The following is a 25,557-nucleotide window of genomic DNA, read 5'->3' on the forward strand; positions in this document are numbered from 1 at the left end:
GATGTAAACCTTGTTATGGCTCCTGGTGACATCCAATGCTGAGAGATCCTGAAGCTGAGAACAAACACTGGGAAGTTGTAATGAACAAAAAACATTACTTTTGTACTCATGAATTGTGCAATTTGTGAATCTACCACCCAAAATCGATCCCGCCTTTACAAAACTTTACATGGAAAATGAAAACAGGGAGGCGCATGCGTGCAGCTGACTGAGCAAGGACATGGCTGCTTAGAGCTCTGCGGACACCGGGACCTGACAGCCACATATTGGCAAGTCACAGCCGCATACCGTTTCCCAGAAGTGACCTTTACAATAAAGGGACTTCAGGGCACACTTTTACAGCATGTATAGCGGGAAAAAAACGAAACTTAAATCAGTAAAGAGCTGACTAGAGCCGCAACTAAAATGGCGGCAGCGCCATCCTCCCACTCTGCACTTTCACAGAAACAGGCACAGACAAGGATTTCTCTTTCTACTCAGAAAGGTGAGCTGGATTTTGATTTTGGAATGACTCCAATTACTTTACAGAATACCCTGGCTCTGACCTTCTCTGTCAGTTTGAGTGGGTATTACAAAAGGCTTTACAGAACACCTCAGACACAATCACTGAAAAACTCACGTGTGGGATTCATGAGGTGGGCCATCGCACCTCTGTTTTAGAACAGAAGGTGGATGAACTGGATGTTATTTCCACTAATCATAATGACGAATTAGAAGCCCTCAGGGAGGAAAATTTGTCCCTCAGTACCCGTCTTGAGGACTTTGAGAACAGAGCTAGGAGATCTAATCTCAGTGTCCGTGGCATTCCTGAGGCCATAGAAGATCTCCAATCTACCATTACTGCGCTCTTTCAGGAACTTGCCCCATCGATTCCCATAGAGCGCCTAGAGATGGACAGGATTCATAGAACCCTGGCTAGCCTCGAACAGATGATGACCCCCTGTAGTGGAGAGATTGGCTATACATAACCAATCTCACCTGCGCTAACATGCGCCCTTTCACCATAATGGTATAATGCATCTTAAAATAACCCCTTGTCTCCCCTCTTCCCCAGTAAACAGACATTACCACATTCTTAAGTCCTCATCTCAGCATGACTCCCGCCGAGCAGTTCACTGCTTCTTTTATTCACACACAAACAGGAAGTCACAAACTGGAAGGCCTGCCTCCAACAGCCAATCGCCTCCTACACAGGATGTGACCTCACAGGATATGACCAAATAAGGATATGACCAAATAAGGATATGACAACACAGGATGTGAATGTCAACACAGGAGAAATGAATTTATACAACAACCAATGAAACAAAGACTACAATTCCTGCTGATGGGAGCTTATCTGCAGGTGCATGCTCATGCCCCCATAAATATGTTGATCAGGCATACAGGGCTGACACGAGCGCATATTCACTAAACTGATAATGTGTTTGTAGAGCGAACACCCCCCCCCAGACGATCGTTCTGTGCATTGCACAGGGGCCCTTCACTGGTTGACATATCCTCACTCCGCAAACACCTCTCTCCAAACAACAGGAAGTTTTCCACTACCTAACGGATCTCAACCAGTGTCAGTCTGCCCCAGTTGGCTCTTTAGAGTGGGTTGAGGGAGAACTAACACTGGGAGACACTGTGACAATACATAATAAAATACATCTTCATAAAATTTCCACAACCCCCCCCCCAATGGACATTGTAATAAAACTACACTACTTCCGCACCAAGAAACAACTAATGGAAGCAGCCCGCAATAAAGACTCCTTGATCTTCCAGGGATATCGTTACCAGATCTTTCAAGACCTCTCACAGCAGACACTCTTGAAACAAAAAGCGATGAAGCCACATTTGCTGATTCTCCAACATCATCATATTTCAGATCGTTGGAGTTTCCTTTTCGCTGTCTGCTTTTCCCACAAGGGTTCTTCCTTTACCTGCAAAACAGAAGATGACCTTCTTGCAGCAATACACGATCTTCACCTGTCAATATCAGAAAATACAGCTGAGGGATCCACACGTCGAGCAACTTCCAGCTCCCCTAAAACTCCACAGGACATTCCTAATCTTCCAGGTCATTCCAGCACACACAAGAGGAGCCATTTTGATTTACCACCACCAGCTCCAGAAGAACAGATGGACTGATGTTTCTCGTATAGGTGATATCAGGCCCTATGGGCTTGTCCTTTCTTTAAATCACATACAATGTGACCTTGTCAGTAACTAACCCAGAGACAGGCCTTACATCATGTTCCAAATGAAGGTTCTTAATGAACACAATAACACTACTCTGTATATGATAACATATTTTACTCATCAGGGAATTATATCCCACAACTCTCCCCTGGGCTTGTGGATGGGGGTTTTACCCCCTGATTGATAAGCACAGGGTAGTAAGAATTCACAGACAGATGTATCTGCTATCTCAACCAAAATCTGTCTTAAAACTTTCTGCAGTGAGCTTGATTGTACCTCTTCTCCCATTATAACCTAAACAATCCTTCCCCTCTGGCAATGTTCTTTAATAATTGACTAAAGCCGTCAACTCATCTGCAGAAAATGTAATCCTTCCCCCTAATGTTGTAACGTTTTGCTCTACTCTTATCTAATACCCTACCAGTTTTCTATATAATGCCTATTGTAATATTAGTGACTTGTTTATTATATAGTTATATGAATTTAGTAATGGCTGTTATAGTCCTGGAAATAACACACTGCACCTCCCATTTGATCCTCGAGTACCCGACATTGTTGATTGGAAACTCTTTGGACCTACGGTATCCATTGGCTGGTGATTCTTCACTACCCTCTGGATACTCACTCCACATCGGAGCCACCTTCCTTCTTTTTACCAAAGCTTCTCATACCCCTTTCTACTATCAGATATTATTTACAATCCCCAGTTCCTAACTGATACTATCCTCAGTCCTTTTTTCCACCTTGGTCCAACCTCCCTTATCCCCCAGCCTCTCCGGTTAATAATCTTAAAACAATTAGGCATAATCCTATATACACTACATTGTGATGACTTTAAATATTTTAACACTCAATGTACAGGGACTAAACTCCCCTCCAAAAAGAACCAAGGCTTTCCACTCCTTTTCCACACTCAAAGCACATGTGGTATGTCTACAGGAAACAAATTTCTCTTCACAATCCTCCCCAAAAGTTCTCAGCCGAGAATACCCCCAGGTTTATACAGCCTTGGCCTCCATCAAACAGAGAGGCGTTTTAATTGCTTTCCACCACACTACACCATTCATTCTTCATAAAGAGATCAAAGATCCTGAGGGAAGATACCTACTACTTTCTGGTCTCTTACTAGATAATGAAGTTACTATTGTTTCATACTATGCTCCAAATAAAAACAGTGTCATTCCTCTCCCACTTGTTCTCCATAGTGGACACACATAAAAATGATACGCTCATGATATGTGGCAACTCTAATCAAGTAATATATGCAATTTTAGATAAATCCCGACTCTCAAAAAATTTCCAGCGCCTCTCTCTCCTTCCAACAACTCCTGAACCAACACTCCCTCCTCGATACATGGCGTGAACAAAACCCTACTAGGAGACAATACACACATTATTCTCATCCTCGCAAACAATTTTCTCATATAGACCACCTTCTTATCAGCATTAGTATCTCACCCCTCATTCTCAATTGTCTAATCATACCATGCTCATGGTCAGACCATAATGCGGTCATGACGACCTTCTCCTCACTGGTCCCACGACCTAATCTCCGAACTTGGTATATAAATGATAGTTTACTAACTAATCCTAAATATAGACAAGACATAGAACGCTATACAATGCTATACAAGACTATCTTACAAACAAGAATCCCATGGTTACAGATCCTCTGACACTATGGGAGGCCCTTAAACCATCCATCAGAGGGGTTTTTATCAGCCAAGCATCATATCATAAATTAAAGAAACAACTTCATGAGCTACTAGATGAAGCCCTCTATCAAGCTTCGGAGAATTTTCAAAATTTACCCTCTCAGCAAAATAAACAAATATATGATAAAGCTCAATTAGAACTTGATCTTTTCCTAACGGACTCGGCTGAAAATATTCTCAGAAAATCCACACACACTTTCTATATGAAAGCCAATAAGCCGACTACATCCTTGGCCTTAGCCCTATGTAAGGCGAACTATATCCCCAAACCAATTAGACTTCAACTTTCCAAAGACACTTATTCCAGTAACCCTCAAAAAATTCTCTATAAATTCCACTCGCTAACCTGTACCGGAATACTCATAAATTTGATCAAACAAAATTTGATACCCTTCTTTCCTCCATTCAACTCCCCTCCCTCTCTGATGCTCAAAAAGAAATCCTTGATAGACCTATCTCAGACTTCGAAGTCCGCACAGCAATAAAAACATTACAAATACATAAGTGCCCTAGCCCTGATGGCTTTTCAGAAACATACTATAAAAACTTTGCAGCTATACTATCCCCTCCTAAGTATAAGCCTTTAACTCCCTCCTCTCAAACCATTTCTTCCGTACTGAATCCCTCTTAGCATCCATCGCCATGATTCCTAAACCGAATACTGATGACACTTCCTGGTCCAATTGCAGACCAATTTCCATACTTAATTTAGACATTAAGATACTGGCCAAAATTCTTTCCAACCAACTTAACCCAATTATAGGCTCCCTCATTCACAAAGATCAAACTGGGTTTATTCCTTCTAGACAAACAGCTGACAACATCCGCTGTGCTACCCTTTTAGCCATATAGCACAAACCTGCCTCATACCTGCCTGCTTCCTCTCCATTGACATATACAAAAGGCATTTGACTCTCTCTCTTGGCCTTATCTTAACTCTATCCTATGCCGATGGGGATTTGGAACACATTTTCTGCGTTGAATCTCTTCTATGTATCATAACCCAAAAGTATATGTCTCATAATCTGGATTCCATTCTGACCCCTTAGTCGTTGAAAGAGGAACCAGGCAAGGATGACCCCTTTCCCCTCTCCTATTTGCTTTGGCAATTGAACCCCTTGCACAGCTCATTCGTTCCAACATGAATGTTAAAGGTCTTGAATTAGGAGGCCATCAACACAAAGTATGTATGTTTGCAAACGATGTTCTAATATTCCTCACTTCACCCTAATTTCAGCTCCAAACCTCATTGACACCCTAACCAAATTTGAATCAATATCCGGACTCAAAATAAACCCACGTGAGTCCAAAGCCTTAAACATTTCTATACCACCTGACCTACAGACACAATTACAAGAATCCCTCCCATTGACTTGGTTGACAACACAAATTACATATCTTGGAATCACATTTACAGCAAATCCAACAAATCTATTTGTGGCAAATTACCCATCCATGCTAAATCACCTCATGACCCTAATGAAAACCTGGTCTTCCCTCCCATTAGCTTGGATGAGTAGAATTACTGTAATCAAGATGTCAATACTACCTAAGATTTTAAATCTTTTTAGAGTACTCCCGATACAGGTTCCAGCATATTTTCTACGAATCCTACAGAGAAAAGCTTCCCAATTCATTTGGGGAAAACTTATACTCCATCTCCCACAACCTACTCTATACACTCCGCGCACACGTGGTGGGTTAAGTGTTCCTAACTTCTCTAAATATTACTATGCTGCCCAATTAGCTCAATTACCCAAATACCACGCCACTAAAGAAATTCCCCTTTGGGTTGCGATTGAATTGGTGGAATGTGACCCTTTATCCACAGCAAATCTTCTTTGGCTTCCACCAGCACAACGCCGGACAATCACCAACCCTATTACTAAACATAGCCTCTCAATGTGGGACAGACTAAGATCTCGTTTCGGTCTTCAATCTAAACATAACCCCCTTCTCTCATTCCTCAATAACTCTTCCTTCTACCCAGCCTGGACTTCTCCATCCTCCTTCACTGCATGGTCAAAAGCGGAACTAATATGCTCACATCATTTTTACAAAACTACTACTATCACATCTTTACTACACTACGAGAAACACATGCTCTACCTCAGAAGAAAACCTTCAGATACTTACAAATAAAACAATTTGTAATCTAAAACGCTCCCCTAGACTCATCTACCCCAAGCTTCACAATCTTCGAACAAGCTTGCAAATCTGACCCTCATAGACGTGGACTCATCTCAGATTTGTATACCCAACTATTATCACACACAGCCTCCCCCCCCCCATCCTATACAACCAAATGGAAAATTCATCTAAACCTCCAAACAGATACACTAAACTGGGCTCAAATCTGGCAAGCTACTAAATCTGTCACACCAAATATAGTAGCTTTAGAGACCAATTACAAGGTGCTTACCAGATGGTACCTGGTACCTGCTAGGATATCATAACTCCTCCCCCAATACCCCGCTAACTGCTACCGAGGCTGTATCGACCCGGGTACACATTTACACATTTGGTGGGTTTGTCCCAAAGTTAGTGTCTTTAGGTCTGAAATATCTAACACTCTCTACCATGTTCAAAACCACTATACTGCCTGACCCAACTGTAGCGATCCTGAATAATAAACCACAAGCCATAACTCACGCCAATTCAAAGTCCTACTCCTAATAACCACGGCTGCAAAACAAACCATTGCAAAAGCCTGGAAATCAACCACATTATGCATGGTATCAGTCAAACACCGAGTAACACAGGCTATGATTCATGCCAAAATAGAGGTGATCTAATTAGATAAATTATCCAAGTTTGAATCATTATGGCTCCTATGGATTGAACACAACCTACCACCTGGTCTTGATCACTTACTTATAATTACCCGAGGATACAAACCTATCTCACATATCACCACTTATGTATTATTCCGAACTCACTAAAACACAGACCTTTTCTGGAGATACCCTCCTTCCTGCATCCTCTTTACAAACTTCCCAGTAACCCCCCCCCCTGTATATAAGAAACCAAGATAATAAATCAGTTATATATTGTTTAATAAAACTTTTACAAAGGAGACACTTGGGATGGTCCGATCTATTATCATTCTTCCCAGGAAGTACCAAGCCACATGGATGGATCTTGGCCCTGGATTTCAAACATGCTTTCCCCTACTATCCTGAGGATAACCATCCTTTCAGGTCATAAGTTGCCATGTCTCCTCCAACCTGAATCTTGATGTCATATTATATACCTTAGATTTAATTATTCTTAGAATATTTTACATGTTTGTCTTAATTAGAGAAATATTTTTAAATTACACTAATCAATGAAAATATATACTTTCTGTAAAGCTATTGAGAAGCCTTGTTTTCTATTTTGAATATCTTATTTTCCTACAAACTCATTGTACGATGACTTGTACTGTATTATTCTCAATAAAATATTTGAAAGAGGATAATGAAAACAGTTAGTTGCATACTTTTTACCAAAAAATCCAAGGTTTTCTTGCTGTAAACTAAAAATTGTATTATGGAAGGGCCCTATATTTGGAGGAATATCATTTTTTTTAGTTGGGGGAGTATAGTACAGCAGTAGGAGAGACAGTGCTTTCCATCATTATGAGGTACTATCATCCAAATGGTATATTTGGTTTGAAATACCAGGGAGGGGAGTGGCTTGGGAGGAGCTAAGCTGCAGCTGATTTGTCATCTCATCTGACCGGGCGGTCTGCAGGTGTGTTCTACCTTGTTCCCTTTTGACAGCAAGAGGGGGTGATGCAAAAATCTGTTGATTTTTGTGGCTGGGAGGAGTGGTAGCCATGAATAACAAAGCAGCCTCAGGTGGTGGAGGTTTTGGAGAATGGAGTATTTTTGTTATTTAGCAGCTACTAATGATGTTGGTTGGTGGAGTGAATGGGGATGGTGGTGTCTGTGTGTATTCTGTGATATCAGTAATGGATAGCAAACCACTGGGTGCTCTTTTGATTTTCTATATGCCTATATGTGCAAACTTAATGACTCAGATACTCTGGAGATTCTTTATACTGTATGCTTCGAAAAGTGTGTTTTTTTTTCTTATGGTATAAATTTTTTACTTATGACATTGTCTGTATTTTGTAATGATACTATATACTGTAAATACCTTAATAAATAGTTTGTAAACCAAAAAAATGAATGGGTAGCAGAAAGCTAAGGCTTGTACAGTCCTTGTTACTTGTAGTCAACAGTATTGTGCACTTTTGAGTTAAAATACTATTGGCTACACTAAACACTCTTTCAAAAAGAATAAAAGATAGGAGCGCATCTGTTTGGCAAATTGAGTCAATTGTGGACCACTGGTTCAGCCTACAGAAACAATAATTGAAAAACATAACATTAATAAGTCACGGCTTGCACCCGAGGGTCCTTAGGGAACTCAGTCAAGTAATTTCCAGACCATTGTTCCTATTTTTTACAAACAGTTTACTGACTGGAATGGTACCAGCTGATTGGAGAAAAGCAAATGTAGCACCAATATTTAAAAAGGGCCAAAATACATCCCCGGAAACTACAGACCCGTTAGCCTAACATTAATAGTATGCAAGCTCTTGGAGGGGAGGATAAGGGACTATATACAAGACTTTAGTAATGAGAACGGTATCATTAGCAGTAATCAGCATGGATTCATGAAGAATCATTCTTGCCAAACCAATCTATTAACCTTCTATGAGGACAGGGGTGGGTAGTGGGGTCCCCCAGGGTTCTGTGCTGGGACCAATCCTGTTTAATTTGTTAATAAATGACCTGGAGGATGGGGTAAACAGTTCAATCTCTGTATTTGCGGATAATACTAAGCTAAGCAGGGCAATAACTTCTCCGCAGGATGTGGAAACCTTGCAAAAAGATCTGAACAAATTAATGGGGTGGGCAACTACATGGCAAATGAGGTTTAATGTAGAAAAATGTAAAATCATGCATTTGGGTGGCAAAAATATGACTGCAATCTATACACTGGGGGGAGAACCTCTGGGGGAATCTAGGATGGAAAAGGACCTGGGGGTCCTAGTAGATGATAGGCTCAGCAATGGCATGCAATGCCAAGCTGCTGCTAACAAAGCAAACAGAATATTGGCATTAAAAAGGGGATCAACTCCAGAGATAAAACGATAATTCTCCTGCTCTACAAGACTCTGGTCCGGCCGCACCTGGAGTATGATGTCCAGTTCTGGGCACCAGGCCTCAGGAAGGATGTACTGGAAATGGAGCGAGTACAAAGAAGGGCAACAAAGCTAATAAAGGGTCTGTAGGATATTAGTTATGAGGAAAGGTTGCAAGCACTGAACTTATTCTCTCTGGAGTAGAGACGCTTGAGAGGGGATATGATTTCAATTTATACATTTATTTTCCATAGAAGGAAGTTTAACAAGACACGTGGCCACTCGTTAAAATTAGAAGAAAAGAGGTTTAACCGCTTCCCGACCACCTTACGAAGATATACTGCGGCAGAAGGGCACGTACAGGCAGATTAACGTACCTGTACGTTGATCTTTAAGAGGCGGCTTGCGGGCGCGGGCGCGCCGCCGGGAGCTCCATGACCGCAGGTCCCTCGGACCCGATGTCTGCGGGGATACCCACAATCGTCTCACGGTGAGGAAGAACAGGGTGATGCTTGTTTACATTCTGCCTCATGACACTGTCACTGATCACCGCTCCCTGTAATCGGGAGCGGTGATCAGTGTCGTGTCACACATAGCCCCTCCCCCCCACAGTTAGAATCACTCCCTAGGACACACTTAACCCCTACAGCGCCACCTAGTGGTTAACCCCTTCACTGCCAGTCACATTTTGTACAGTAATCAATGCAATTTTTTTGCATTGATCGCTGTATTAATGCAAATGGTCCCAAAAATGTGTCAAAATTGTCCGATGTGTCCACCATAATGTCGCAGTCATAATAAAAATCGCTGATTATGGCAGTTTAAGTCATAGAGGTTGATTTACTAAAGGCAAATAGTCTGTGCACTTTGCAAGTGCTGTTGCTCCAGAGCTTAGTAAATGGGGTAAAGCCTCACTTTGCAAAGAATACCCAATCATGTGCAAGGAGAAAAAGAAAAAAACATTTTTGCTTGCTCATGATTGGTTGATAGAAGTCAGCAGAGCTTCTACTCATTTACTAAGCTCTGGAGCAACTGCTCTTGCAAAGTGCACAGTCTATTTGCCTTTAGTAAATCAACCCCAGTATGTGTTCGTATGCATCGCATAATAGCACATTATGACAGACTTCCCAGTAAATGAAGCCCTACAGCAGTGCGCCGTCACCGCTGAAGGCGCTTCCATCTACACGTGCTCTTCCTTCCAGGTTTGCGGGCTTCCACTATATGAATGGGTGAGCCGGCAATGACGCATGCACATGGGAGTCGATATTTACGGCCATTTCTTCAGAGCGCATGTGCCGGTGACATCACCGGATGCATCTAAAGTAATTATATTCTAAACAATACACGTTTAGGAGATATTTACTGTACCTATAGGTAAGCCTTTTTATAGAAAAAATGAAAATTACCACGAATTTAGGTGAATAATTTAAATAGGTGAATGAAGAGCAGTGGCTCTAAGTGAGACACACACAGATTCAAAAAATAATAAAGGAAGGGGAGCCGCGCTAACCAATGTTGCAAATTATTACATACATAAGCAATATATATATATATATATATATATATATATATATATATATATATATATATATATATATATATATATATATATATATATATATATATATATATATTGATTATCAATTGAAATAGTAACAATGAATAAATATATGATCAAAATATAATTTATCAATAAATAAGTCCATCAACCACAGGAGAATGTGCGTAAATTGAATTGTTCAAATGACTTGAAACAACTCCCAAACACCACTACAGACTTGTGAACCTCCACCACATAGGGTGTGTGCTTACTGAAAGGCAAGCTAAATTAGCTTGCGGCTATCAACCCAGCCAGGGCCTTTATCCAGGGGGTGTTAAGATACCAGCTCACAAGTAGATTCTTTGCATGGCATCCTAAATGGGCAAGACACTCGCCAATCAAACCAGGAAGACTCAATGATCCAGTTTCCGTTGACATGGGCCAGGAAAATTTACCCAAAAAGGAAAGAACTCACCATAGTGTGTAGTGGTGTTTGGGAGTTGATGGACCTATTTATTCATAATTTATATTTTGATCATATATTCATTCATTGTTACTATTTCAATTGATAATCAATATATATATATATATATATATATATATATATATATATATATATATATATATATATATATTTGCATATGTATGTAATCATTTACAGCATTGGTTAGCGTGGCTCCCCTTCCTTTATTAAGCCTTATTATATGCTTACCTATAGGTAAAAATCATACATGAGAGTTTACATCCACTTTAAAAAACAATAACAGCGCATGATGCTCTGCTTTATTTAGCGGATGCATCATCCTCTTTGCAGACTGCACTGGAACTAATCAACCAATTCGGTCGTTACTCTGGGATTCGTATTAATTCGGACAAATCAGTTATTTTCCCGTTCCATCCTTCGACCCCTAGAGTGCCACATCTACAGCTCAAATGGGTAGACGATTTTAAAAACCTGGGGATTAAAATTAGTTGTAAAGTGCAGGACTATATGGAAAACAATTTGAGACCACTCATGACGCATTTAACGGCTAAATGTGCTGCATGGCGTTCCCTCCCGTTGACCCCTGTGGGTACAGTTATTCTACTAAAAATGATTTATCTTCCCAAATACTTATACTTCTTCCGTAATACCCCCACACACATTCCCAAGACTTTTTTCCGGAGGTTGGAGAGTCTGCTGATATCCTTTGTCTGGGCTGGGAGGCCCCCCAGGGTGGCCAAACAGATATTATATCTCCCACTTTCGGGGGGGGATTGGCACTCCCGAACTTTCAACTTTACTACTGGGCAGCACTCCTGGTCACGGTACGATTGTGGTTCTCCCAGCCCGCACAGAATCCGGCGGTCACTCTAGAAGCAACCATCCTGGGCTCCTTTGCAGCCCTGAGCAACCTGCCATTTCGTGGACTTAGGGCCAGTTCAGCTATGACAATTTTGATGCGAACCACAGTGAGGGTCTGGCAGGAGGCTAGGAAGATATACGGGAAACCCAATCACATTTCACCACACATGCCCCTGTGGGGTTACCCTATGCTCTCTCACTTCTAAAGTATTCCGGACCCTTCCTTGTGGGCAAAAAAGGGAATTATTACCTTAAAACACATAGTTCAGGATGGTAGGATTATGACTTTCCAGGTCCTGAGGCAAACATATGCTCTTCCATTCTCTTTTCAGTTTAGATACAGGCAGTTGAAGCACGCCTTCGAGGCCCAGTTCCCTGCCCCCCTCACTTTGGAGTCGGACTCTATTGAGCGGGTCCTGATCTCCAGTGTGATGGGGAAGCCTCTCTTGACATTATATTTATATCTCACAGTAGAATATGACACTAAACTAACCAAAACCTGGGAAAAATGGAGGATGGATATTCCATCTCTTGACGACGAGTAATGGAAGGAGTGTTTTTCATTTCATACATTCCTTCCATGATTGCTGCAAAAGATAGGTTCATACAATTTAAGTTCCTACACAGGGCGTACTTCACCCCACAGTGACTGGCGCGCATTTACCATCAAAGAGACCCTAATTGTCAGAGATGCAGGCACGAGGTGGGTACCTTCTGGCACATGGTCTGGTCTTGTCCCAAAATCCGACCCTTTTGGAAGGCAGTGGCCTCTACACTTAGCAGTGTCACAGGATTAAATATACAGGTTGACCCTCAAATACTACTTCTCAGACATTTGGAGGATGTTGAGGGAGACAGATATTCTAAACTGTGTCTTACCTTCTCATTATATTATGTTAGAGGTGAAATTTTACTGAGATGGAAACTAGAGGAGCCTCCCACTCTAGCCTCGTGGAGGAGGTCGGTGACCTCGGTACTTCCTCTGTATAGAATGACCTATGAAAGTAGACAATGCCCAGGGAAGTTTGATAAAATCTGGTCCTCTTGGATAGATGCCTCTTGTGGCTCTGAACCCCCTTCCCCCTAAATATGACTTGAATCACACTAGCGATTATTCTCTATCTCATACCTTCCCCCTCGTAACTTGTTCCTCCCTCCCCCTCCTCCCCTTCCTTCCCTCCCCCCCCCCCCAATCCTTTACTTATCCTGATTACTCCTTGCTTTGCTGCATCTCCCCCCCCTCCCCTTTTTCTTCCTCTCCCCCCCTCACCCCAGCCCTCTTGAATATTGGATATCTACGTAATGTTTATGAGGTTTTTCTAATGTTATAGTGCACTAATGTGTATTGATAAGTGATACCTGTGACACTTGCACTGCTGGAATATTTGCTAAATTATGGCTACCAGATGAAGGTGGTTTCTCCAGTCTATATTCTTATTTTACGACATGTACTATATTCTTTTGTATTGTAATGCTGATTTGTCAAATAAAAATTTTCCGTTAAAAAAAAAAAAACAATAACAGTCTAATGTGGCATCACTGAAAAAGAAACCATGCCATTGAGACTTCCTGCAGAAGGCTCTCCTGTCCTCCACCAAAGTTTTGGTGTCAAATCCAGCTCTGCTGTCTAGCACTGTATAGTATTATACTATATATAGTATTGGCTGATAAATGGCTTAACATTGTCTACCTTGACTTATCAGGACTTTGACAAACTAACTTACCACCAAATTCCACCATGAAGTATATTAAAAAACAAACCAAAAGTGTTGTTGATATAAAGAGGGCACTAAGAAAAACTCTTATCCATGGTCTCCATCCTATAAAAGAAAAGCACAATAAATGTCATTTTATTTCTGCATGTCTAGAAATTCTTCCCAAACAACACTGACTATAAACCGATATCTACAATGTTTCTTTAACTTTTACCAGCTACACATCTGAAACTGGCCAACTGTGAGGATCGGATTGTATAACTCTCTATAATCCAAAAACATTTCATACTTATTGCAAAGTGTATGGACACACTTTTTATAAAGTGCAATGTAATATATAAACATAAATAACAATACATTTCAGGAAAGGATAAGAGCTGGAAATAATTTGATGTTATCTCACAATCATTAGCATTCAGAGATCACAAACTCCTTCAGAACAGAGCAATTGGCATTGAATGTAATGGAAATGTGGCCATTTTATTGTGATGCCACCACTACAGTTCAAAGGGGCTGCCACTTAGAAAGGGGCCTGACATTTTAGGAATGACTGGCCACAAAGCATTTACTGTATGTAAAATGTCAGACATATTTTCAGATAGGGATGTCCATATTGTACCAAAAAGAAAGGTTTCCGTCTTCAAGTAAGAGGGCCCCTGCCCTAGGGTCTATACCAGCGGTGGTCAATTTACTTGATGTTGAGGGCATCAAGCAAATACTATTATGTGAATGTAATGATACAGAGTGTAGTATATTGTACTGTATGTGTAATTATCATTGTGGGGTTCAGCTTCAAGAGAAGAGTTCTCAGAGAGGTGAGCCAAGCTGCCTGTAAGGTTAAGGGCTATTATTGGTCAGCATGTACAACAAACAAAAAAATTCCCTTGGTGAGGTCAGTTAAGGGTGCTGCCATTGTGGCAAAGTTTGGAATGAACCTCAGATAATACCCAACCATGCCTAGGAAGATTCTTATTGTTTCTTGGTGAAAGGAGTAGGCGAGTCTTTAATGGCTTCTACCTTATGGACTTGAGGTTTGATTAGGCCCCGCCCAATGGTTTATCCCAGATACCGGGCCTCTTCTAACCCTATGGCACCCTTCTTTAGGTATAAGCCAGTATTTCTAATGGAATTTATAGCAGCCTGCACTTTAGGTAGGTGACTTTCCCAATCTGTGCTCCAGATAACCACATCATCTGGATAGGCTGCTGAATAGCATTGGTGTGGGCTAAGAATCTTATCCATCATCCGCTGGAATGTAGCAAGAGCTCCATTTAACCCAAAGGTCATCCAGACATACTGCCACAAGTCCTCTGGAGTTGCAAAAGCTGTTTCTTCTTTTGCTTCCTCTGTCAGAGGAACCTGCCAATACCCTCTAGTGAGATCAAGGGTGGTTATGTACCTGGCGGGGCCCAACTTCTCCACTAATTCATCAACTCGGCATGGGATAGGTGTCACACTTTGACACTTCGTTCAGTTTCCAGAAGTCATTGCAAAATCTTACGGACCCATCTGGTTTGGGAACCAAGACTATAGACTACAACATTGACTTTTGGACTTCTCTATCAAGCCAAGGTTGAACATCCTCTGTATTTCTTCGGCTATTGCCTGTCTGTGGGCCTTGGGAATATGATATGGCTTAAGCCGCACCCGAACCAGTGACATTGTTATGTTTATCTATAGTGAAGTTTGCTGATGACACTACTTTATTGGGACTCATACAAGATAATGATGAGACAGCTTATATTCAACATTTGGTTGAGTGGTGTAGAGAAAATGATTTAATACTCAATACGGCAAAAACGAAAGAAATAATAGTGGATTATAGGAGATCAAGAAAGATCAATCATTGCCCGGTTTATATAGGTGGTGAGGAGGTGGAAAGGGTGGACACTATTACATTTTTGGGAGTACCTATTGCAAGGGAGTTGTCATGGTCTCAAAATACTTTTTTTCTAGTGAAAAAAGCGCAGCAGAGACTGTTTTTCTTTCGGAGACTGAAGCAGGCTGGATTGCCCTTAAGGCTTCTGGTCAATTTCTGCCATTGTACCATTGAGAGTATTCTTCTCCACTGCGCTGTAGTGTGGTATGCCAGCTGCAGGGCGGAGGATAAGAAGTGCTTGTCTCGTGTGGTGAAAACAGCACAGCGGATCATAGGAACAGATCTACCAAATTTGGACACATCATATGCCAGCCGATTAAAAAAGTGGGCAAAAGCTATTAGTATTGATCCAACTCACCCAGGTTACAGTATGTTTGTCCCATTGCCATCAGGGAAAAGATATAGAACACTTAAAATGCACACTAATCGCTTAAAGCATCGTTTTTTCCCTAGGGCCGTATTGTCCATAATCCCATCAGGTACAGTGTTTTAGGAATTTTATGTAGAATTTTAACATTCTTTTATTTATTTCTTTTTAAATAACATTTTATATTTTGATATATTTAAATAGATATGTGGGCATGTGCTAGGAGTATATATGTGTGTTTTTCTTGAGAAATGTTTTATTGCTGCTGTAAAGAGTATCCGGAAAAATTTTGTTGTATGTATACAATGACAATAAAGTATATCTATCTATTTAATTACATTTGTGCAGCCTTCAACTTTGAGAAGAAACCTTCATTACACTGTAGAAAATATATGAGAAATCAGGACCCTGGGGATTTTTTGGGGTGGAGGGAAGATATGAGATATAGGAGTATGTGGAGGTAAGAAGCAATAGGGTATATAGTAAAATATTTGTCCTTTATTCAAATATATATCAAAATAGAAAATTTAAAAACAATTAAGTATACATTGGCTGCACTTAATCAATAACATAAAGGTTCTAAAGGTGAAGAACACATATATGAATATTGCATATGGAAAAATTCAACATGTTTCGGAATGTTTAGAATGTAAATTCCTTCTTCAGGGATTTCCTGTGCAGTTGTATAAGTAGTCTGTAAAGTGTATAGAAAAGTAGAGGTATACTAAACCACAATATAACCATAATAACCATATATGTACTAGTGGACATACATTGATAGGGGAACAGCTTGGAACCAAAAGTGAGAAAGAGGGAAGGGGGGGGGGAGAAAAAGGGGGGGGGGAAGAAGGGGGGGGGACAAAAAGGGGGGGGGGGAGAGGGAGGATGCGGGAGGAGGAAAGGGAGGGGGGAGGAAAGAAAGGAAAAGGAAGGGGAAAAGGACAAGAGGAGTGATGATATAATACCAAAAAGGACTTACTGATTTGCATCGGTTACAGTTGTTTGCAAAAATCAGAAAAGGTAATACTTCAAATTCTGATCTCCCAACTTGCAAAGAAAGGAAAGGGGAGGGGGATTTTTTTTGGAGCAGTTAGAAGAACTTAATCCGTTAACTTGTAATGTTGACAGAGCATATTGGAGTATTTCATTCCATAAGAATGTGTGTGGGAGGAAGCATTGTAACAGGCTAGACTGTGGGGTATACCCGGCCCATTTGGTCCACAAGGAACGGCTCAGCTGGTGTCGATGCGATGTCCTAGGGTATAAGTGGTAATTCGTATAGTCAGATATACTATACCTACTATAAAATGAACTACATAGATTATATGTGAAAAATGTCCACTATCAAATATAAGGGTTGTAAGAGCTGGTCTAATTTCATGAAAGTAGCATTGAAAGGAACCAAGGCTCCATAGGGTAAGAAGGACCTAAGGGTAATACATATTTTTGCCATCTTATAGCCATTCCAGCCATAAGGAAGGTCTGGATTCTTGATAGTGTTCATATATTGGCAATACGCACAAGATCCGCACGTGAATGTGCCCCGAATGTTGCAGGGGTCTCCCCGAGTGAGACCTCTGAACTCACTTTTGACCAAGCGGTCACCCACCGATGCCCCTTTGGGCGGGGTTGTCTCCCAATCAGCTGTTACATAATCATGTAAAATGCATGCTCTTCTGTCATACACCCTGCATCTTTTCATCCGAGCCGACGTCTTTTGAACCAGTATCCATAGAGTAAGTACATTTGCTATACACACATTTTGTTTCTATCTTGTTAACTGGATATATATATTTTTAACTATTCATAGCATTTGCCTTAAAAGCTCCTGCAGCAATACATAATATATGTTTACTTATAATTCATTTATAATTTGTTATCTACATACTGCGCAACTATGCAACCATTTAGGCCTTTGCAGCCTTCCCACTGACTTGCTGCATTACATCCAGGAGCTTGGCTATAAGGCTATAAGGCAAAAATATGTATTACCCTTAGGTCCTTCTTACCCTATGGAGCCTTGGTTCCTTTCAATGCTACTTTCATGAAATTAGACCAGCTCTTACAACCCTTATATTTGATAGTGGACATTTTTCACATAAAATCTATGTAGTTCATTTTATAGTAGGTATAGTATATATACGAATTACCACTTATACCCTTGGACGTCACATCGACACCAGCTGAGCCGTTCCTTGTGGACCAAATGGGCCGGGTATACCCCACAGTCTAGCCTGTTACAATGCTTCCACCCACACAAATTCTTATGGAATGAATTACTCCAATATGCTCTGTCAACATTACAAGTTAATGGATTAAGTTCTTCTAACTGCTCCAAAAAAAATCCCCCTCCCCTTTCCTTTCTTTGCAAGTTGGGAGATCAGAATTTAAAGTATTACCTTTTTTGATTTTTGCAAACCACTGTAACCAATGCAAATCAGTAAGTCCTTTTTGGTATTATATCATCACTCCTCTTGTCCTTTTCGCCTTCCTTTTCCTTTCTTTCCTCCCCCCTCCCTTTCCTCCCCCCCATCCTCCCTCTCCCCCCCCCTTTTTGTTCCCCCCCTTCTCGCCCCCCCCCCTTTTTCTCCCCCCCCCCTTCCCTCTTTCTCACTTTTGGTTCCAAGCTGTTCCCCTATCAATGTATGTCCACTAGTACGTATATGGTTATTATGGTTATATTGTGGTTTAGTATACCTCTACTTTTCTATACACTTTACAGACTACTTATACAACTGCACAGGAAATCCCTGAAGAAGGAATTTACATTCTAAACATTCTGAAACATGTTGAATTTTTCCATATGCAATATTCATATATGTGTTCTTCACCTTTAGAACCTTTATGTTATTGATTAGGTGCAGCCAATGTATACTTAATTGTTTTTAAATTTTCTATTTTGATATATATTTGAATAAAGGACAAATATTTTACTATATACCCTATTGCTTCTTACCTCCACATACTCCTATACCTCATATCTTCCCTCCACCCCAAAAAATCCCCAGGGTCCTGTTTGCTCATATATTTTCATTGATTATTTTTTTGGGGATGTGGTGAGAGGTGAAGTTTACCCTTCTACTGATCGGTTCATTCATTATTGACCGTCTTGGTGGTCATACCACATTTATGTGTTCATTACACTGTAGAAACTCTCTCACCTCCTGCTGTTGTGACACCAACATAGACTCAGGTATCTTAACCTCACTTATGCCTTCCTCTTTCTTTAGTGGCTGATCACCCAGGGCTAGGAGGGCTTCCCTATCTTTCCAGGCTTTGATTAAATTCACATTATAGATCTATTTCTTCTTCTGCTTGCCTGGTTGGTATACCATATAGTTTACTTCCCCAACATTTTCCAGTATTTCATAGGGTCCTTGCCACTTAGCCACTTAGCTAGGCACTTACTTTCCACTGTGGAAATTAAAACAAGCATGCAATTCCCTGGATAGTAAGTTCAAACCTTAGTCAACCTATTGTACACTCGACTCTTTGCTTCCTGGGCTTGCTGCAAGGTGTTCTCAAACAAGCGGCATTATCCTGCATGGCTGAGATATGCTCTAAGACACTCCGGTAGGGAGTGGTTTCATTTTCCCAAGTTTCTTTTGCAATATACAGCAACCCTTGGCGTTGCCTCCCATACAGAAGTTCAACGGGCCAGGCACCACGAGTTGTTCCACAATCTCACCCAGAATTTTGTCAACCCGATACAACATGTCATGATTGTCCCGAAAGACCTCTAGCACCTGAACATCCAGGAACTCTAGGGTCTCAGGGGTCACTTCCAGTTCACCCACACAGTTCACCCACACAGACTGCTAGGAAAACATTTTTTTTTATCCGGGGTTACCCCTACAGTATTTTCATAAACCTTTGGTTCAAAGAGGTTGGGGTTCCCCCCACTAGAAAGTCCAAGCTCAGTACTCTTATCCTTCCTACTGCAGAGTTCCTGGAACAGTGGAAAGTCTCTCCCCAGTATTACACTATGAAATAAGATAGGGACGCAGCCACTTCAAGGCAAACAGATCCTGAGCCGGTTTCAAAGGTAACCAATGCTGTGAGTTACTATTTACCATGTTGATTAGGTCATACATTCAGGAGTAGGGGGAGATCTTTCTTGCTTGAAATTCCCGCTGTGTACTCACTGCGCTCTCACTGCCACTGTGACCCCCAGACGCTGCTAGATTTCAGCTTTTAGTTTGTCATAATCTCAAGCATACTCAGTGGTCAAGTTAAAGCATACCTTTTGGGAGTCCCCTGGTAACAGTGGTGCCACAAGTGCAGCCCAGTGGTCTTTAGACCAGGTCTGCCCCTCAGCCGTTCTCTCAAAAGTACATATGAAGGCCTCCACATCATCCTGGCATGTCATGTTTTGTAGAAGGTGACTCTTGGTGCCTGGCAGGGCGTCATCAGGGGACACTATGGAGACAGTCTGGGCTGGCATCTGCTGTAGTACTTCTGCTAAGGCCTGTCATTCTTTCTTGGCTGCCTCAGCCAAAACAGTCACTTGAGCCTCTGTTGCTTGAGCCAGGGCAGTTACTTGAGCCTCAGCTGCCTGATCCAATGCAGTTACTTGAGCTTCTGTGCTCGCCATCTGAACAGCTAACATTCTATTTGTTTATTTCTGTGCATCATTACTTTGGACCAAAGCCTTGATCAGGTCCTCCAAGTTTCAGATTCACAATTACACTGCAGTACACTGTGCCTTTAAGTGGTATAGAGGCACACTGCTGTCCTTTTTAACACCGCTGACACAACTCCTTTCAACAAGGATCGGTAGAGGGATTGCCCAGCATCCTCCACTAATTGTGGGGTTCAGCTTCCAGAGGAGAGTTCTCAGAGAGTTGATCCAAGCCGCCTGTAAGGTTAAGGGCTTCCTACCTGTCTTTATTGGTCAGCATGTATAACAAACAAAAAGAATTCCTGTGCAGGGGTAGTAAACACAGTCCAAAAAAAAAATCAAAATTCCAACAAACAGTTTAAGCCTCCTGGCTGATAAATAGACCTCAGTGGGCCTGCTCCAGTCCTGCAGGCACGTTCCCTCACAGCCTGCTTGTCTCCTTTCTCAGTACCAGCACATACTGACCCAGGGAACACAAATTATACCCCAGGTGGGAAGCAAGGTGTGGCCAGTGCTTAACCCATTGCCTCCTGCTACAGACCTCTCACTGCCATTTACCTCAAGAATCTGTGGCAGATGCACTCCATTGACAAATGACAGGGGCTGTTTGTCACAATAGATATATTCATCAAGATTAATAGAGTTGGCAAACTATTGCTATGCTAATTCCATAGCTCCCAACTGTCCCTGATTTTGAGGGACTATCCCTGATAGTCCCTCTGTCCCTCTTTCCTCCTCATTTGTCCCTCATTTTGGTCTGATCTGTATAGTTGTATATACAATTCATTTTTTATCTTTCAAAAAGTGTTTCCCAGTGCTAAACCTTTCATCCTGATTCTAAATTGCTGCATTTGTAAATTTCAAAAGTCAGTATAAAGGAATAGTAGTGGTAAAAAGGCACTTGTGGGTTTAACTAATCTTTTTTTGTATAATTCTCCTTTAAAGGGGCGTGACAGAGGGTGTGTCCTATGCCTACTTACTTTTGCTAATAGGTGTCCCTTGTTCCCATCTCAGAAAGTTGTGAGGTATGTAATTCTACTCAAAATGCAAACTTTAACAATTGATCAAAATGGCCAATTGTTTACTGTCCTGGGCAATGGGGGTTATAAACACTACAGCTGATTAACAACAAGATCAAAAGTGTTTGGCCAGCCAATCAGAGAGACCTGAGAGGTCAATAACTGTTTACAAGAACCCAGGAGCTGCCACTCAAACGTCTGCTGGTGAATAAAGCCTGGCACCGACAATTTGAATTTCGGCTGCTTCAGTAGGTACCGGTTGAGATTTGAACCATGTATGGGCAGGATGATTGTACCCAAGTTGATCGATCGATGAACTTGGGTACAACCAGGCTGCTGGATTTTACATGTGGTTATTGCCAACGGCTGTTGTAGCCACTAGCAATAGTTACTGTTTTCTCTTGACGGGAGAACACAATGGCTCGGCAGGAGGGATTCCCCTGTCAACACTGTCTGTGTTGATAGGGGAATATGGCCTTAGAAGTCTCATCCACAAATTTGAAACCCCAGATTTATTCTCTGGAGACTGGAAAACTAAACTAAATACTGTACTGTGGACCAGAAGTCCTGAACTGGGCACTGTGAAAGTAGCTTAAAGTGTAAGTTCACCTTTACAGAAAAATCTGTAGGGTGAACTTACACAGGACCCCTCCTCACCCCCCCCCCCCCAGTCCCGCTGACCTGGACCATTGAAATCTCCCATTCTAGGCCCTGGTGTGAATCTAGTGATTGTTCAGTCAGTGTGAGTATAGTGCGAACATTCACCTTTACATTAGTGTCAGTTTATTTTGTCAGGGCAGGTTTACTGCAGTATAGTTCAGTGTGTTAGTGCACGTTTAACGCCGTATTTTAGTGTGTTACGTGCCATTTAATGCAGTATATTTCAGTGCGTTACTGCAAGTTTAATGCTGTATATTTCAGTATGTTATGTGCCATTTAATGCAGTATATTCCTGGGCGTTAGTGCACGTTTAACACAGTATATTGCAGTGCGTTACTGCAAGTTTAACGCTGTATATTTTTGTGTGTTACTGTAAGTTTAATGCTGTATATTTCAGTGCGTTACGTACCGTTTAACTCTGTATAGTACAGTGCGTTACTTCAAGTTTAACGCCGTATATTTTAGTGCATTATGAGTCATTTAACGCAGTATATTTCTGTGTTAGTGCATGTTTAACACAGTATATTTCAGTGCATTACTGTAAGTTTGACACCGTATATTTCAGTGCATGATGTGGCGTTTAATGCAGTATATTTCAGTGCGTTACTGCAAGTTTAACGCCGTATATTTTAGTCCATTATGTGCCATTTAACGCAGTATATTTTAGTGTGTTATGTGCCGTTTAACGCAGTATATTTCAGTGCGTTACTGCAAGTTTAATGCTAGAATAATTCAGAGCGTTACGTGTCATTTAATGCAGTATATTCCTGGGTGTTATGTGCTGTTTAACGCAGTATATTTCAGTGCGTTACAGCAAGTTTAACGCCGTATTTTAGTGCGTTACATGCCATTTAATGCAGTATATTTCTGTGCGTTACTGCAGTTTAATGCAGTATATTTCAGTACCCTACTGCAAGTTTAACACCATATATTTTATTGCATTACGAGTCGTTCAATGCAGTATATTTGTGCATTAGTGCACGTTTATTGCAGTATATTTCAGTGCGTTACTGCAAGTTTAACGCTGTATATTTCAGTTCATTACTGCAAGTTTAATGCTAGAATATTTCAGTGTGTTACGTGCCATTTAACGCAGTATATTTCAGTGTGTTACGTGCCATTTAATGCAGTATATTTCAGTGCGTTACTACAAGTTTAACGCCATATACTTCAGTGCGTTACGTACCATTTAACACAGTATATTGCAGTGTATTACTGCAAGTTTAACACTGTATATTTCAGTGCATTACTGCAAGTTTAACACCGTATATTTCAGTGTGTTATGTGCCGTTTAATGCAGTATATTTCTATGTGTTAGTGAACGTTTAACACAGTTTTTGTCAGTGTGTTACTGCAAGTTTAATGCCATATATTTCAGTGCGTTACGTACCGTTTAACGCTGTATAGTTCAGTGCGTTACTGCAAGTTTAATGCCATATATTTTAGTGCGTTACAAAACGTTTAACGCAGTATATTTCTGTGTTAGTGCACATTTAATGCAGTATATTTCAGTGCATTACTGCAAGTTTGATGCCATATATTTCAGTGCATTATGTGGCGTTTAATGCAGTATATTTCAGTGCGTTACTGCAAGATTAACGCTGTATATTTTAGTGCATTACTGCAAGTTTAATGCGGTATATTTTAGTGCATTATGTGCCATTTAACGCAGTATATTTCAGTGCATTATGTGCTGTTTAACGCAGTATATTTCAGTGCCTTACTGCAAGTTTAATGCTAGAATATTTCAGTGCGTTGTGTGCCATTTAACACAGTATATTTCTGTGCATTAGTGCAGTTTAATGCAGTATATTTCAATGCCCTACTGCAAGTTTAACACCGTATATTTTATTGCGTTACAAGTCATTTAATACAGTATATTTGTGCGTTAGTGCACGTTTAATGCAGTATATTTCAGTGCGTTACTGCAAATTTAATGCTAGAATATTTCAGTACGTTACGTGCCATTTAACGCAGTATATTTCAGTGTGTTACGTGCCATTTAATAAACTGGCCAATCCCTTTATTCAATATGCTCTTAAAGCACACCCATTTTCTTCTGTGTTCTTTATTTCTAGGATGTTATCCCATTTAATATATTTTAGCAAGTAGAGCAGTTTTGGGGAAGTTGGCTCTTTTGAAATTCAGTGTCTTTGTATTACCCTTGTGTTTCCTATTTGTGTGATCTATGCTGAAACTAATTGACCTGTGATCGTTGTTACTTAAATTGGCCTGCATTTCCACATCTGTGATCAGGTCTGTATTGTTAGTAATCAGTAGGTCTAGTAACGCATTAATTCTTGTTTGTGCATTTACCATCTGACCCATGAAATTGTCCTGCAAGATGTACCACTTTACAGGTAGTCTAAGGGGATCCCCGTAGGCACTGTATTGAAAGGAATTTTTCATTTTTATGCTTTCACTTTAACTACTTCCCGCAAAATGATGGCCGGGCAGTGGTTCAGTTATCCTGACTGGGCATCATATGACGTCCAGCAGGATAAGCTGCGATCGTGCGCCCTAGGGGGCGCGCAGCACGGCGATCAATGTTATGGTGTGTCAGTCTGACACACCGCAACAATGATCTTGGGAAAGAGCCTCTGATGGAGGCTCTATACCACATGATCAGCCGTGTCCAATCATGGCTGATCACAGTGTAAACAGAAAGAACAATTTATCGGCTTTTTTTCACTTGCGTCTGACAGACGCGAGTAGAGGAGAGCCGGTTGGCTACTCTCCTGACAGGGGGGAGTCTGTGCTAATTGTTTATCAGCGCAGCCCCCCGCGGATGCCGCCAGGACCACCAGGGATGCCCATAAAGGACACCCACCAGGTTTGCCACCCTGGGTCACCAAGGATATGCCAATCAGTGCCTAGGCAGATGCCAATCAGTGCCCAGGAAGATGCCAATCAATGCCCATCAGTAATGCCTGCCAGTGCCATCAGTGATGCCTATCAGTGCCATCTATCAGTGCAACCCATCGGTGCCCATCAGTGCCCATCAGTGCCCACCAGTGCCGCCTATCAATACCCATCAATGCCCATCAGTGCCACCTATAGGTGCAGCCTTTTTAGTGCCCATCAGTGCCCACCAGTGCCACCTATGAGTGCCCATCAGTGCTGCCTATCAATGCTCATCAGTGCTGCATATCAGTGCCACCTATCAGTGCCCATCGTCAGTGCTCATCAGTGCCACCTCATTGGCAACATCTCATTGGTGCTGCTTTATCAGTGCCCATCAGTGCAGCCTCATCAGTGCCCATCAGTGAAGGAGAAAAATTACTTATTTACAAAATGTTATAACAGAAACGAAAAACTTTTTTTAAAAAAAAATTTCAGTCTTTTTTTATTTTGTTTAGCAAAAAATAAAAA

At 41.2% G+C, this 25,557-nt stretch overlaps 1 protein-coding gene across 2 annotated transcripts in view; it reads right to left on the minus strand.

The window, feature by feature from the left end:
* The window catches only part of LOC141111850 (natural cytotoxicity triggering receptor 3 ligand 1-like), a 133,467-nt gene that overhangs the window by 9,999 nt on the left and 97,911 nt on the right, over positions 1 to 25,557 (minus strand). For both annotated transcript variants that reach the window (XR_012236479.1, XM_073604012.1), the window contains exon 5: positions 13,649 to 13,744. Coding sequence is in view for 1 of the 2 variants with exons in the window: in XM_073604012.1 (XP_073460113.1) it covers positions 13,649 to 13,744 (96 nt within the window). In the remaining variant the exon portion in view is untranslated. The remainder of the gene's footprint in view (positions 1 to 13,648; positions 13,745 to 25,557) is intronic.

This window comes from Aquarana catesbeiana, linkage group LG11 (assembly GCF_042186555.1).
Source record: "Aquarana catesbeiana isolate 2022-GZ linkage group LG11, ASM4218655v1, whole genome shotgun sequence".
In the NCBI taxonomy this organism is placed as follows: Eukaryota; Metazoa; Chordata; class Amphibia; order Anura; family Ranidae; genus Aquarana; species Aquarana catesbeiana.